The sequence below is a fragment of the Castanea sativa genome, chromosome 3 (assembly GCF_040712315.1).
Source record: "Castanea sativa cultivar Marrone di Chiusa Pesio chromosome 3, ASM4071231v1".
NCBI lineage: Eukaryota > Viridiplantae > Streptophyta > Magnoliopsida > Fagales > Fagaceae > Castanea > Castanea sativa.
This window is the reverse complement of record NC_134015.1, coordinates 58,770,037-58,787,130: the sequence shown is the minus strand read 5'-3', so window position 1 is coordinate 58,787,130 and position 17,094 is coordinate 58,770,037. Positions and strand designations below refer to the sequence as shown.

The following is a 17,094-nucleotide window of genomic DNA, read 5'->3' as shown; positions in this document are numbered from 1 at the left end:
CCTGAAGAAAATTGATTGCACACTAACAAAAAATGTCCAATCATTCCAATTGTTCTTTGCTTAGCTAACTCCATGGAAATCTTCGTGGATTGTGACCCATTAAGATGCGCAACAATATATTACAAAAGAAAATGACAGTCCCATGAAAATAACAGAGCATCCTTCCCATTAGGAAAAAAGGCCAAGCAAAAAAACACTGAAAGAACATCTTATCTAACTTTTTGCTGAAAATTATAAGAGGGAGGCCAAATGTCGAGTTAAAATAACAATGCATGCTTCCTAATTTGTACGGCTTATGCCTCGATAAAATTTACGCATAATGTATTTTTCGAACGCATGTGACTGCTTCTAACTAATTTTCACAAAATTCAAAATTAAGGCTTGTTGCTGTTATGTGTGTTGGATGCAATAAATACCTTATTATTGAAAAGAAATTGTATTATTAAGAGTCTTGTAAATTGGCATGTTCTTCTTTACTAGTGGTACAAATGTTTAAATTTACTATTTTTCTATTGCTGTGACTATAAAAATTAATGTGTGTTTGGATACCAATGAAAAATTAAAATTATTTAACTATTCATCTTATTTTTGTTACTATTTATGAGCTTCACTGTACTTTTTGGTACTATTTATGAGCCATGCTGTACTATTTCAACTAACTTTTACTTTTATCTACAGTAATTTCAGCAAAATAAGTGACCGTTTGGGAAGCGTGTGCGTGAAACGCGCTTCCCACGTCTATTTTTTTTTTTTAACCAACGCCTATTGCATTGTTCATGGGATATGAATAGTGCATTTAGGCTAATGAATAGTAACCGTAGAATGAACAGTAACTTTTTTATTATTTTTAGTTTTCAGCAAAATAAGCGGTATCCAAATAAACCCTAAGCCTCTGATTGGATTGCACGTTTCCAGCTCCAAGTCTGCATTTGCGTTTGAAAAAGTGGGACCCACGGCTACAGTACACGGACCAACCAACTTGTATAAAACGCGTGAACTTTATTTTGCCCATTAAAAAAATATTTTGCTATAATGTTTTCAATTTTCAACAAATAAGCAGTATTCAAACACATCCTAAATGGTATCCAAACAAACCCTCCTTACACACATAAAAGGTAAAAAAATGTTGAAATAATTGAATTGACAAGTTGCTAATGGTTTCCATAAGATTCTAATTTTATTTATTATCATTAAAACTTACCACCTTAATTATTATTGGGAAAAAAAAAATTGTGGAGGTAGGCTTATTCCATTAAAAAGCCAAAAAAAAAAAAGAAAAGAAGGTAACATCATGCAGGCACATCAAGAAAAGTAGAAAACAAACAAAGAAGCTTTGGTTTATTAATTAGCCTTTAGATAACAAAATTTAGTGTTGAAGAAAGGAAGAAAGAACAGTGTTTTTCCCATTTGTCCCTGTAAATATAGGCAAAAGAACTGTCTAAAACAGGAAATTCACTCTCTCTCAAAAGCTACAAAAGACCTCGACATGCTTTGAGACAGTGTAGTGGAAATCATGTTGACTCACAGTGTATCTGCTTCGACCTCACCACAAGCCTGAAAAATAAAAACCACTCTTTCTCTCTCTCTTTCACTCACTGTTCACTCTCTGGTATGCAAAATGGTTTTACTCTAAATAACCCATTTTTCCCACTTTCTTTCTTTTCTGCTCTCTCTCTTGTGTTTTTTGCTTGGTTCCTGAGAAACTATAGGAAAAGTTTAAATAAAAATTTGAACTTGATAACTCTTTCTACAATTTTCTCAGTGACCCAAAAGTTTGTTTGCTCTTTTCTTTCATTTCCTATGGTTTTGGACTGCCCAGAAGTGGGATTTGTGTTTCTTTTATGAACTGAGATTATGCATGATCAATGTTGTTCTTTGTATTTTAGTTTTAGTTCTGGGATACTTTTAAAGTTTTATGCTTGTTAACTTTTATTTTTGTTCTGCAATGCTTCTTTTGGATGATATGTGGATGTGTTTGTTTATGTCTCTCTAATGTCTTAATGTTTATGTTGTATGCACCATATAATAATTGTTTTTGTTTGTGTGTGTTTATTTTTCCAGCTCTTATGATTTTTACATAAAAGAATGGAATTTGGCTTCTGGGTTGAAGTGTAGAAGGGTGATGTATGTGTTTTCTTTTCCTGAATGTATTTTGCAGGCATTTAGATATTTTTTATAGCATTAAATTCTGAGACTTTTGATTCTGTTATATGATGGAGTCTTGGAGTTACAATTCTGAAGGGAAAGGCATTTTGTTCTCTGATGAAATGGATTTTCAGATTGATGGTTTTGCTAGAAGTAGAAAAACATTAATGGAATGGGACAACAAACATAGTTATGACTTTGAAAGTAATGAACTTGGTTCTGATAGAGAAGTGGGTGAGAGCACAGAATTCATGGAATTGGGATTCTCTGACTTTGTGAGAAAACCTTTTCATGGTAACCAAGAAGTGGAAATGTTGAGTGGTGAGGTTGGTAGTGGTTCTAGTAAAAGAGTAGTTTCTCCCACTTGTATGATTACTTCATGTTTTGGGGAAGTAGATTCAGAAGCAAAGCTTTCAAGTTCTGTCATGGATGCTTGTAGTCAAGATTCATCACTGATTGATTTAAAGCTAGGCAGATTGGCTGATTATGAAGATGCAGAGAATAGCAAGCTTTTGAAAGAGAGACCCATTTTGTCATCATCTGATGGATCATCCTTGCTGACAAAGAGAGCGCGCAAAACAAGTTCATACTGTCAGGCTGCCTTCTGCCAAGTCTATGGTTGTAACAAGGATTTGAGCTCCTCAAAGGATTACCACAAAAGGCATAAAGTTTGTGATGTTCACTCCAAGACTGCCAAAGTTATTGTTAATGGCATTGAACAAAGGTTTTGCCAACAGTGTAGCAGGTTGATCTTTTTCTCCCTTTAGCTTTTGATTTGATTGGCTTATTCTTAAGTTGTGATAGTTAGCTCAGCACATAGGTATATAAGGTCAGATTCTTATTCTTAGTTTGCGTAGGTATGGGCCACTAATAATGATTCTTATTTGTTTATCATATAGTATGAAGTGGAAATCTTTGTTGGCTTTGTGATCCAATTGCAAAATACAGGTTTATTTAATTATTAAGATGTAAATATGATCAAGAAACCAAGAAAAGGTATGCACCTCTATTTAAATAGTGCATATAGAAAGCCAGAAAGGAGGCAATCAAAACAACTCTAGCAGAAAGTCACATATCCAAAATTTCTCACAAAATTCTGTGGCTGGCTATGGATTCTCAACATATTAGTTAGCATCAGCCACATGTATTTTTTTCCTCCATTCTATTATATCTAAAGTTATATGCTCTGTTACTTCCTTAATTGACATGTCATTTTTTATTACTTCTACTAATGTGATAACATATCCAAAATCTCTAAAACTGAAAAATGAAACCAATCCCTTCAATTGTTTTCACCTAGACCTATACCCTTGAAAGTTCTTTATTAGTCTTTCCCTTCTAGCTGAACCAAAATATGCTAAAGGTTTTGTCCTCCAAAAAATGTTCTACTACAATTAATTTCTTAAACTAAACTCTAGAAAATATCATTAATTGAACCACCTCAAACAAAGCAGAGGTTATGACCACGTCTCGTAAATAAAAGGCAAAGGAATACCACCTTAGTATTCTGTTTGAGAATATTCTGTTTGGTAGAAACACTTATTAGGATCCATGTTTGAGATATGATCTATCCCAAAACCATGGAACCCCTTGAGCATCTGCCTTGTTGACACTCAAGTGAGCTTGGATGTAGTTATTGAAGGGGACATGAAGTTTAAGAGTACATGTAGGTTTTGTCTTTTCTAATTCAACTGTGTTCAAGTTTATCATAGGTATTTATTTAATTGCATCTATTTTATCAACCTACATTGTAATGAATGTAGAATTTAATACAAACCTATTATTTTCCATTTTATCAATACAGTTTTATAGATCATTGTCCACCTCAGCTTAGTTAAAGTGCTTACTTCTTATTCTAATATGAACTGTGGCCTCTATGGTTAATTAGATTTCATTTGCTGGCTGAATTTGATGATGGAAAGCGAAGTTGTCGTAAACGCCTAGCAGGCCACAATGAGCGTCGAAGGAAGCCTCAATTAGATACCCTCTCTGGTAAATCGCATAAGTTTCTTCAGTCATATCAAGGTATGAACATATGTTCTTGCAAATCACTTTTATATACAACAAATGCCCCCCAAAAGGAAAATGAAAAGTAAAAAAGAAAAAAATAGTCAATACATAATGGAATTCCAATTAAAGATGATGATGATTTTAAGTCAACTATAATCTACCACCCACGAAGCAAATATCTTAGCTAATTTTTTTACACAATCTGTTGATGGTATATCCCAAACCCCCCCTGCCCCCTCCTTTTTCTTCGTTGTTTTAACTTTTATGCACTTGAAGCTTTCGGTAAAAAAAAGTAGTACTACTACCAGTGGACATGTTCCTCCAACTTTATAAAATTCTTTTTTATGCTTTTCTAAGAAAGTTATACATTTACACTCTGTCTGAAATTCCTTCTTATGTTTCTAATATTTATGTAAATCTATATAAACTACTTTGGGTCTAAGTCATGGTTGTCTATAAACTATTAATACTTAAAACCATTTGATATATATATAAAAGTAAGTTTTGGCCCCAGGGGAGGGAAAGGGGTTTATGAAAATTATATAAATGATTAATACTTACAGCCATTTAGTTTTTCCTTCTTAAAATAATTTTTTTGATAAGTAAGTTTTAGCTTTAAGGGGAGGGAAAGGGGAAATTCAAACTGCTGACTTCCGCATTGTGAAACATGGTCCCCAACAAATTGTGCTACCCCTTGGTGTTGTCAATGATTGGGGTTTCTGTCATTAGTTAATTTAGTGAGCTGGATGTTCCAATGATAAATATGGACCACAAGCCTGCATTCTCATGGTTGCATAACAGAAAATCATGTCAATGATGTCATAAACACATGTAGCAAGGTCAAACCAATATATAAGTATCAGGAATAGAACCTATATCTTTTTCATTTATCATCAAATATTGAACTTTTCCCAGACCAAAATTTGCAGATTTTAAAGACATAGGTGAAAGTTAAGCAGTAACTTTCCACATATGAAAGCTAAAAGGAAGTGTCCACTTCAGCCACCCCTTGAGTTCCTTTTAGTGCCGTCTATCCAAGAGGAGTTTTTTTAATAAAGATTATAGCCATTAAAATTCACCTCCTAACAACTAATTACATATGGGGTACAAGCATATTTTCTGAAATACTTTTCACACTCAGGCACTTCTTGTCCAGGTAACTATAGGTTAGTTGGGCAATTATTTACGAGGCATATGACTTCTTGTCACAGCATGTTGAAAACAGTTGTATAAGCAGTAATAAGATTAGTTTCAAGGCAAGGTACTTTAGTTAAAATAGATTAAACTCTTAACGCTTGAATTGATAGCCAAACTGCATTTGAAAAGAGTCAGCAGGAAGCTGTCAAAAAGGGTGTATATATATATACCGGCAGTTGCCTTGTTCTTTCTTGCTTCCCTTCCATCAGTTGTATATTGTCTCTCACAAATCTTTCTACTGGCCACTGGAGAAATGTTTCATGAATCAAGACTAAAACCATGTCAAAGTAATTGATCAATAAGTTACTTTTCATCTTTGTTTAACTATAAAATTTCGTTTCAATAGCAAATATTCTACCCATACTTTAACATTATAAGGGTTTTGCAGGCACAAGATACCTAGGGACTACCATGACAAAGAGAACACCCTATGTTTTCCCAGACATATTTCAATCTGGCGTTATTTATCCAGAAAAATATGAACAAGCTAATTGGCTTAGAAATATCAAATTAGAAGGAGAGTCAATTTGTGGTCCTCAATCAGCAATACCTATCACAAGTGGACAGTTGCTTCCAAAAACTTTTCTACATCTGCATGGCATAGGGAAACAATGTTGTTCCGGGGTTCCTTCATCAGGAGCTGAAGACTATGCTGTTACTGCATCAACTGTCCAGGAATTGTCTGGGGCCTCAATATCCAGTTGTGCTCTCTCTCTTCTGTCAGCTCAATCACAGGACTTGTCAAGCCATTTGACAGGAATTCCAATAGCTAGCCCCCAGGTTATGCAAGATGGCTTTGCCCATCATAGTGTCGGTCAAATTTCTGACAAACCATTAAGGGTAAACTCTATGGAACAATATGGACCAAATGGGTTATATTCATATGGGATGAACTCGTTAGAAATCGATAAGATGGGATCTGTAATGCTTTCTGATACTGATCATGCTGCTGATTTTCAAGTTCACTCTAATGGGATTTTTCAAGAGTCAGATATTTTGAATGCCAAGTATTGTCCTTCTCCTGAACATGCACCAACTGTCAATTTGCTCCAATTGTCGTCACATCTTCAAAGAGTGGAGCGACAGAGAAATTCCAATGAAGTAAAGCAGGAAAATGAGGACTTCTGCTATTTCCCAACTACTAGATCAGTGTGCAACCCACAAGGTATGTAAAACATATTCACTTATAGGCCCTATTGATCTGTCCTTTCTGTTGCACTTTTGAGAGTGCTGATGCTTTCCCAGGCAAAATTCTTGTATGTCATGCTAATGCATGGGTGATAGGCACTGGAATGAGGGTACTTGGTAGTGCATCTTGAAGTTGAAGAAAAATGAAGACAAAAATAAGACTATCAATAGAACTTTGTGATACTATAGGCATAAAGTAAAATAACAGGGCTACTTATGCTGTTGTGTTGAATTACTTTCTTAGATCAACAATATGTTGATCATTTACTTTGGAAGATCCAAAATTTAGCACCAATTTTAAGATACCTTAATTAAGTCTTTCTTTGATCTTTCCACTTCAAATGAGATAAGCTCATAAGAAAGATCAATGTACAGAAAATAGGGAATAAAAAATGGCATGCCTGACTTTTGTCACCTCTTGGATGTCAGTTAAATAAAGTTGTTGTGAAGATTAAATGAAAACTGTTTTTTCGGTGCAGGTTAAGGGGAGGCGGTTGAAGATATGGTTCATCAGAATATCTAACTAACTTCATTTGGTTCTGTTTCAAAGGTTGATAGTAACTTCAGATACCATTAGTAGGAAAATTCCTTTTTCCAAAAGGTAAATAAGAAAAAGATTTGTGACTTCTGCTAGTGTAAAGTGATTTAAGTTAGATTCTGTAAGTTCCTCTATATACCATAATCCCTTTATCTCCATATATTATGCTAATCCAAGGATTTGAATTATTGATGAATCAAATCGCTATATCATTGGAGAATTTTTCGCTGTTATTGATCTAAACAGGGTCCTACCATCTCTTCAATTGCATGAAGAGTTAGGTTTGAGGGGACATACTAAAGTGCAAAAAAGAATGAGATGACATAAAAGTCCATTCAAGAATCTAGAGTCACTAACTAGCATCTTATAGAAATATTTTTCTATATGAAAATTGTTAATGGGGTTTGATACACCTTTTGACTCATGAGGTAACTTTCCTTATTGTTAGTTTTTGTTAAAATATGCTACAGTTGGAGTGTGTATATGGTTGGAGCTTGGTCTTAGTGACATGATGTCCTTTGTGCAATTGTTTCATATATAACCACTAGATTTGTATAGATTATCCCAATGTTCTGGGAGTAGGCTTGAGACTCTTGACCAGACTGTGCTTACAGATATCTAGAAGAATATATATTTCCATCTTAGGTATTCCTCTAATCTTATCCCGCTTCCCAATTGAAGTAAAAGTGGAGTGGCCGCCTCTTCCACTCATCAAACACCCCCCTTTAGTGCACCACGCACATCATTCAATGAGCTGTAAAGGCATTCAACAACTGCAAAAAACAAAGCCATCAATTCCCATTTGAATATTGTTTATAATATTTGCAGAGGGGTTACAACTTGTTTATAAAGTAGCATAACCTTAGTTTCTACATATCTTTTTGACTACACAGCTAATGGCTTTAAGCCAAAAAACTCTATTTTATGCATGTCTGTTTGCATTTGAGCAGCCATATGCACCCGAATTGTCGTGCTTCATGTTGTAGTTGTCTCTATTGAATGACGTATTCAATGACGCATCTTGAAGGCACTAAATGACCACTTGATGCTAATTATATATTTAAAAATGCCTTAAGCACATAAATCAAAGGAGTTTTTAGAATTAATTTGGATGTGTTTGGTAATCCATGTGAGTTCATGTGGGGACTCTATATATGTTATTCACCTCATAAAAAGGTAGCAAATCAGCTCTTAGATGATCCATATGCAGATACGCTAGCATGCTATATAATAGGCTGCATATATCGGGGGAAGTAGTGCTCAGAATATCCTCATACCTACCATATTGTTGTCACACGCACCAAGCAAAAGAAGTGATGCAGTAATACACTCATGCATAGAAAATGTGCGGTTTTGAAAATATGAACATAAGTATATAAGGCAAATAAACTAAGATCAAAAGGTTTTTGAAAAACTGCACACAAGTATATAAAGCTAATAAACTACAGCCAATGGCCCAATTGAAGCAAATTAAACTTTATGACTTCCTTGAAAATTGAAATAACAAGGAAATCACCCTGTGAGAGAGAGAGAGAGAGAGAGAGAGAGAGAGAGAGAGCTCAAATAATTTTCAACGATTGACATCTTGATTAGATTTTTGTGATCGTTAGCCCACCATTTATTGGGCTATCTGCAAAGATATGCAAAGATAGACCAATGAGTCTTCTAGTTGGGCTAAGCTGAGCCTAACTCCAGTGCCACCTTAGAGCATCTACTACAACAGTGAAGCTAAAATTTTAGCAATTTAATTCTACAAAAAGTTACTTTATCTATTTTACCTACTCATTTTACAAAACATGCTGCAGCAATGGATCTATTTTAGCTTTCAACACAATAAAATAATATAAACATCACAATAAAATAATATATCTACTACAATAAAATAATATATCTCACTAACCAAAAAATATTCAACCACAATTTAATTGAAAAGGTGAATAAATTTTTTTTTTTATAGCTCTCAGCTACAGTGCTCATGTATTTAGCACTTTAGCTAAATTTTTTTGTTTTACCTCCACTACTGTAGGAAGATTTTTTATGTTTGAGTGGAGCTAAAATAGCTACATAACTATTTAGCTCCACTGCTGCAATTGCTCTAATACGTAAAAACTTGGAACCACAGAATCTGTTCATGGGTAATGTATGTCATTCAGAAAATGTTCAAAAAGATTGTGGTTCTCCTAAAACTATGTAAAAAAATTCTCACCTGACCTCTCCACCCAAAGAGGTGATGGACTGATGGGATGGGAACCAATTTTGCTTGTCTTGTCTCTTTTTGATGTTCCCCCCTCTGATGATTTAGATAATTTGCTTGTATGCGATGAAAGTGGTCTGTGCTGCTATAGGCTTCAAGCCACTACTTTGGCCTCTGTGGCCAGTTTGTAACTTTGTTTTTGTTGTATATATTCAAGCCTGTTAACCAACAAAAAAAGAAGAAGTGTTTGTGTGTGTGTACATGGCTTGTATAAAATATATATTTAATTTTTTTTATAAATAATTAAATATTTTTTATACATATCTTATTTATATTTTTTTAAGTGTTGTATTCCTATTTGCAAAATGCTTGCTTTTTCTATTACTTTGGATCCAGCTGAACGTGTTCAGCGTTTCCAGCGCTCTTTTTTTTTTTCGTTTTTGCTGCAGGGGACAAGCACTGTGCGCGCACTGTGTGTACTGTATGCACACTGTGCATGCACTGTTCATGTATTTTTTTAGCAATTTTTTATTAAAAATGAGTCTCGCAGTACTATTCACACATTAAAAAATTATTTTGCTACAGTGTTTTGTAGTTTTCAGTTTTCAGCTACATCCAAACGAACTGTAAGCGCACAATTGCACCTGGACCCAAAGGCAACTGTGGGCTCAGGCCCAATGAGCCTTAAACAATGAAATTTATAGAGTGTGGATCTAAAATCTAGTTAGGGACACTGGAAACTTAATAAACATGCTAAGATGTAAAAATACTTGTGAATAGTAAATGATTATTGCAAAGGAGCTTCCTCGGTCATAAGCCGAGGACAATTTCTGTATTATTTCTCTTTCTTTCTTGAAAGTTACAATTCTTAGTTTCTTTCTTGGCAATTGATCGATCTCCCCCTTTTCTTTGGCCTCTACCCTTCCCTTAAATACTTCTTCTTTTGGTGCTTTATCCACGTGTTGCTCAAATCTCCCTCTCTCACACCACATTCTTCAAGTGTTTTAAATAGTAACCAGAAGGTTCAACTCTATTGTTCAGGGGTCAATTCCCTATTAATGCGGCCAGGGAGGTAGGTGTAGGGTCTTTAATGTGGAGGTGACAGTATTTTCTTAAGATATTTCTCTAACACCGGTGCCTCTAGAGGATACAGGGATCCCCTTTTTAACCAACAGTCTTTCTGGAACCCTGCCTGGATCTTTCTAGCGAATCTCCAAGTCCTCCCGGGTCTATCCAATGAGAAATTTATCCTCGGACGCATCTTCGGACCTTCGGCGTATGGGCTGATTTGTAATCCTAACGGCCTTTTAATCAAGAACGAGTTAGTCCTTCTTGTCAGAGCCCAAAGGCCCAAATGCCTGCTCAGGTCCTCTTACTCCCCACACGAACCCTTAGTTATATCATGAGCAGTGGTGGAGTCAGAAAATTTTCTCAAGAGAGGTCAAGCCAAATTTATCACCGTATTCTGGTAGCTTTAACTCTCTTTCTATATATGTGTATTACTTTATTTTTGAAAAACAACAAAAATATTTTGCCAAAGAGATTTAATTATATATTTTTATTAATTTATACTTTAAATTATCCTAAAATTAATGACTTATATATGACAAAAAAGTCAATATTAAAAGGAAAATAAAGGAGACAACAATAAATTAAAGAGCATTTATACTTAAAAAAAAAAATGAAAGCCATCACCTAAAATTTGCTCAATATTTAAAATTTTTAACATTAAATAAAGGGGGAGGGAGCATTTTTTGGAAAATTTAGGGAAGGACATGCCCCCCCCCCCCCCCCCCCCCCAAGGCCAGCCTCCCCTCCCTCTGCCTATGCTCATGAGTGTTTATTTCTTTTTCTCTTTCAACTTTACCTCATTAATGTTAAAATTACCTTATAACCTGCTTCCACCTTAACTGTCTTCGATTTAGCCCCATATAATTTTTTTTCTGCCCAAAAGAGGGACAGGATAGGGTTGAAACAGCCATCATTTGATTATGCCTATAAAGGCTATAATACTGTTGACATCCTTAAATTATAGTTCCAGTTTGCTCTCTTTCATGATTACCACATTAATCATTTTGGCTTTTGCACATTCAAACTACTAAAAGCTGCTTTAAAAAAAGAAAAAAGAAAAAAGCTATTTTGCTAAATAATATGCAAAAGGGTCCACAAAGTCATGTATGATTAGAGATGGGAATTAAAACCTACAAATATTAAACGGAAAAAAATCTTCTCTATTTCAAATTAAAAATTTTTATGACACACATTAAATATTATAGAACCAAAACTATATCAAGTGTCACAACCTTCTCAAAAAAAAAAAAAAAAAAAATCAAGTGTCACAACATTTAAAGTTAATTTTTAAATAACATGGCATTATGTAAACTGATAAATATAAAACTAAACTCTTAAATAGATAAAATCCTATTCCAATAAAATGAAGATACATATTTTGTTGTAAGTATCAAAACCAACCCCTGGGGGGGAAAAAAAGAGAAAAAGAAAAAGAAAATAAAGAATCAAAATACCAAAAAGAAGCTTATGAGGAAAATTTGATTTTTCCAACACATATATAGGGACCCTTTTGGTAAAGCGACTGAGTGTCAGACTCAGTAGTAGCAGTGAACTGATAATAGTAAGTAACTAAAATAAGTAGGATTTGGTTGGTTTTAGTAAGGTTTTTCTGATCCCAAAAAAAAGAAAAGAAATACATAGGTTTTGTTAGAGTAATTTGTATATATATAAATATAGCATATATGGCTTTGTCATTTATGGTTCAAAGTTTCAAATTAATAATCGCATTGAATATTTAATCAAAAAGGAAAAAAAAATCATGTTAATAGGTGAGACAATATTAATAAACTATATTAAAAAAGTTTTAATATCATTTTTATGAGAAATTTAAAAAGCTGTCAGAAAAATTAATTGCTTTATCATTTTTTTATAAAATGTTTTAAAAAATAGTTCATAAACCAATGCTTTCAAGATACCTGTTTACATTTTTCCCATTTATATATATATCACTTTAGCCTAAAGACTACTGAAAGTTGATTAAGTTCTAAACATGCACGCCTATAAATGCAGCCATGCAAGTAGGTTTATTTGGAGCTACAAGCTAGAAACATAAAACTTTTAGAAGTTAACAAAGACCACAGTTAGCAGAATTGGTACCAGGAAGCCAAAGTTACAAAATTAGTTCAAACTGATCAGTTCTTAATATAGCAAACATTACATAAATAGTCTTGACTCTCAAGGAGTAGTAGTTTGAGGTAAACAAGATGAGAAAATAAGTTTGAGGCATGAAGCTAAATCGAAGGATCCAACTTAATTACATGCTCAACTGCTCCTTTCCAATTGGGTGACGGCATTGTCAGTTAGAAATATTTGACTTCATTCCTGCAAAATATATATAAGCACTTATACATATCAATATTCTTGCTGATCAGCACTTGAAATTCTGAGACTTTGAAGAAAAAGGAAAACCATTTTTCAATATCAAAATAGAAAGACGATGATGATGTACTCTTACATTGTTGTTGCTCCCAGAAACTGATCCGGCTGGTGAGTTTGGAATGTACCTAGCCCACTATTGCTCAAAAGTTAGTTTAGAAGATAAGGCTATGAAATGCTTAAATTTTAGTCACTGTTTAAGAAGTTGAACATAAACAAATAAACTAAAATATTAATGGGAAAAAGCAAAAACTCTTTACTGAAAATTGACTATGATTCTGCTTACATTTTTTGCTGCTGTGCTAAACGCTTCTCGATGTGGTATCTCAGGGTTGGCAGCCTTGATACGTTGTATCTCCTCCCTTTCAAATATAAATAAGTTGAAACATATCATTCTTGAGAAACTACGTTAGCAATTAGTACTGACTACGTACAAATGTTACTAGGGTAACAATCAATACTAACAAACTATAACATCAACAAATTAAAGCACGGATTTTATTATGAAGATAGATACTAGAGATATTACAAATTTTATTATTGGTGATACTTGTAGAACATAAGTTATAATACATAATTTTACACACTTTTTTTTTTAAACTAAAACTGTTATTTAAAGTCATGATTATAGGAATTGTAACTTCAAGTCACAGTTTCAATTAAAAAATGTTATGTGTAAAACCATGTAACAGTTTGTATACTACACACAATCTTTTTATTATATAATCTTTACAAACTGTGTGAATTTTTGAACAAAAGAAAAAAGAAAGTTAAGAAATTTATTTATTTTATAATTGATGTAGTACTAACTACATTTTTAACCATATCATTAATAGGCATTTTGTAATAAAACTAATAGAAATTTTAGCATTTTCGAAACATTGATATTTCACTAGTAGCATTACTAGTAGCTGTGAGAAGTGGCAAAATCATTAGTAACACACACACACACGCACAAAAGGAACATTTGCCCTTACTTCATGAATCGATTGTAAGCAGACGGAAGTCTGTGCTTCTTCTCAGGTGCTGCAAAAAAATTGGACATATATATATATATATATATATAAGTTGGAGAAAAGAGAAGTAAGGATAATTTTTCTGAATTCAATAAATATAGAAGTGTTTGAAAAGTGTATCTACGTTTTACAACAAAGGGTGCTTTTGGAGACAAGGGCTCGCTAGATGTTGATGAGGATGATGATGAAGAGTGGACCTTTCTGAAATCATTGCAAAAACCCTGCTTCTCCTTGAAACAAAAACACCTTCCATCAGTGACTAGAAATGAAAAACTCTGCTTTTGTACATACTTAGTGTCATATAGTTTGTTCATAATCAAAATTACATAGTGTTATATAGTTTGTTCATAGTCAAAAAAGCAAGAAAGAATGTTATATTAAGTTAATAGTCAGCATAAAATTTAATCACTCTATTATGTATGGTTGATGATATAGAATAAAAACCATTTCAAATTCTTCTTCTTCTTCTTCTTTATGTAGGTGTAGATGTGGGGGTATATACGAGGATTACTCTTCCTCTTCTTATTTTCCCCATATTTCACTTCTTCTTTTTTTGGGGGGGAACCGGGATGTGGAAGATTGGAGCTAGGGTTTGCAAGAACACAAGTATGTGGAGACTAACCTGAAGAGAAAGTGAGTGATCAGGACATTGACCTTGGACTGGAGGTCTGGTGCTGATGAAAGAGAGGTTACTACAGTGACCACATTTCACAGTCACAGTGTCCAGCAACCGCTTGAATGGAATCCCAACCTAGTACACAAAAAGCAACGACAGAAGACATAAAACCACAAAGTGGAAGTACAACAAAACCTAGTAATCAGAAGCAAATTTTTATCCTAAAACATTCTTTAACATATAAATTAACAACTAGTGCTTCAATGGAATCCCAAACTAGTATACAGAAAACATCAGAAGACTCGTAAAATCACAAAGTGGAAGCACAATATAAGTACATAACCTTTAAAAAATTAGCAACAAGTGCTATAATCTTGCAGAAATATAGGACTTGGTTTAATCTTTTTAATTATATGCAACAAATTTTGAGATTAGTTAATTAGGACATGTATTCTTTTCTCTATAATTCAATTCAAGATGCTATGATTCATACCAGAAAAACATATGTGGTTATTATGACTGTTTGTCGGTTATATAAAAAGCTGCATTTTCTACATACTATCTACCCCAAACTTTGAAGTGTACAACCCAGAAATGACACTTCTGATGTACATTCAAAAGGGTTTCTATTTTGTTGAAACATTAGATGAAAAAGACTATAATGATCTCTGTATAGGTGTATAAGATTATGGGGTTGGAAAATATCTTTTACCGCAAGAACAGTGTTGCAGAAGTTGCACCGGACATAGCAGAGATGCTCTGATGGTGGAACTGAGTCCATGGAAACTTTGTCTTCAAGATTCATAGTGAATAAAAGATGAAGAAAAGGAAGCAGAAGAAGAGTGTGTGTTGAAGTGGGTGTAAAAGCTAAGAGGAAAGTCTAGGGTTTGTGATGATAAGGAAGGTATGGATAATTGTTAGCTTGAGGTGCTTGGAGTGGAGTGAAAAAGCAAATCTATGTTTACTATACTAGTCATTGTATTTGTACCTGCACTGCTGAAACTTTGCAGTCACAAGCTGACACTAAAGTGACTGACCAAAATCTCTTCATTTTCTCGTCTATGTTGGAAGAGCCCCATGTTCTCATTTTCATTTCACTTTTCCACCTATGTTGTCTGTTTAATTATTTAGTAATTTACTATATAAAAAAAATATTCTGACATGACAAATGAAAAATGAAAGAGTTCTTTCTGTAAAGAGTTTAATTGAGCTAAAAGGTAGGTTATCAATTTTGTTTGTCAATCTTATAATTAATGAATGGTCTTGAACATTTGTCTTACTAAATCAATCATGAGTTGTCAATTGTCATTTTTAGCTTATGATAAGAGAAGTCTATAGGGTATGTTTGGTAACTTTTTTTTTCTCTTTTTTTTCTATTTAAAAAAAAAATTTGAGACTAGAAAACTTATTTAGTAACTCAACATTAAATAGAAAATAAAAATTGTTCTCAAAACTTTATTTGTAAAGGAAATTGAAAATATGCAAATGACTATTTTCAGTTTTTAATTTTTAAAAGTCAATAAAAAAACACATTTAATTTAATAAATCTATCTCATTTAATGAGTTAATATAAGAGTTCAAATCCTATTAACTACTTATTTTAGTATTTTTTATTTTTTTTCAAAAAATTATCTTTTTATCTCAACTAACCAAACATGTTTTTGATTTAAAAAATACAAGACGATTGTTTTTTTTCTTATATTCCAAATAACAAGTTTTCAAAAATAGAAAACAAAAATCGTTACCAAACATAACCTTAGATTTTTATTTTCTAATCACATGTTGGATAGATAATTAATAAGAAATTAAGTGCACTAATTGTTTTGTGAGATAGCAAAATCTTTGATACCTATTTTTTATGTCTGTGGTGTACACAAAAGATTGGAGATTTCCGAAGTCTCTCAAAGTATTAATTAGAGTTCATAGTTCAAGTTTTTGAAAAGTTGATGATCATGTAGAAGTTACTGCTTCCGGTATACATCAAGGTACTGGAATGAATCTTTAAGAGAGTACTTAAAATCGAGAACAGGTGTCTGTTCACATTCAATGGAGTTTACTTATAAAAGAGTTCATGGATTCATAGTAGTATTGAGTTATCTCAATTAGTTCTACGTGAGGTAGCAATTTAGAATAGGGTTGTTTTATTTGTAAATTTCAATTCTATATAGTGAATATGTTTTACTTGGGGTTGGTGGTTAAGCCCTCACTATGAGTTTTTACATACTTTGGAATAGTTATTCTATTTGTTTTCTCTACAACACCATATTCATTTTTACTATACTCAATATTTTAATTGGACTACACAACGTACTTGGCATAATTTATTAACTGGTTAATTGGCACAATCAGAGTCTAAATTACCTAACAAAGAGGTTTGATAACTCCTATAAATAAAGTGGTGGTAAAACCTTTCAGTTTGTGCGAGAGAGTGAGTTAGAAAACATAACTTTATATAGTGAGAAAGTTAGTGTTGGTGCAAATACAATGATAATGGAAATACACAAAGAGAAACTGAATAATACTTCTGAATTTTTTATTAATATAAAGAGAGAAATTACACAACACTATTTGGACTGAGGCGCGGCACTCGCTCTCTTTAAAGAGATTCAAGCCCTTGGTTGGCTAAACTTTGTAACCGGTGCAGACTGTCTCTGACTTGTCTCCCCCAGGATACAACAGCCCAACAAGTGTCGTATGGTTAGAACAACCTCTGCACAAAGTGTTCAAGCCCAAAGCTCCACCA

General features: G+C 33.3%; 2 protein-coding genes across 3 annotated transcripts; one reads left to right on the top strand and one right to left on the bottom strand.

The window, feature by feature from the left end:
• The first annotated feature begins 1,501 nt into the window (after positions 1–1,501).
• Positions 1,502–7,291, top strand: LOC142630000 (squamosa promoter-binding-like protein 6). Its single transcript, XM_075804058.1, has 5 exons — positions 1,502–1,609; positions 2,159–2,890; positions 4,034–4,170; positions 5,741–6,517; positions 7,020–7,291. Exons 2-5 carry the CDS (start codon positions 2,211–2,213, stop codon positions 7,022–7,024), a joined length of 1,599 nt encoding a protein of 532 aa, XP_075660173.1. The 5' UTR covers positions 1,502–1,609; positions 2,159–2,210; the 3' UTR covers positions 7,025–7,291.
• A 5,152-nt stretch (positions 7,292–12,443) lies between these two features.
• LOC142630017 (protein CRABS CLAW) lies at positions 12,444–15,272 on the bottom strand. Of its 2 annotated transcripts, none has more exons than XM_075804073.1 (7): positions 15,064–15,272; positions 14,358–14,486; positions 13,860–13,956; positions 13,697–13,745; positions 13,006–13,081; positions 12,799–12,855; positions 12,444–12,665 (listed from the first exon to the last, which is right to left on the bottom strand). In XM_075804073.1, exons 1-7 carry the CDS (start codon positions 15,154–15,156, stop codon positions 12,660–12,662), a joined length of 507 nt encoding a protein of 168 aa, XP_075660188.1. In that variant the 5' UTR covers positions 15,157–15,272; the 3' UTR covers positions 12,444–12,659. The 2 variants fall into 2 exon arrangements, with proteins under 2 accessions (XP_075660188.1, XP_075660187.1); XM_075804072.1 differs by having other exon boundaries at positions 12,446–12,665; positions 13,860–13,965.
• Between the last annotated feature and the right edge of the window lie 1,822 nt (positions 15,273–17,094).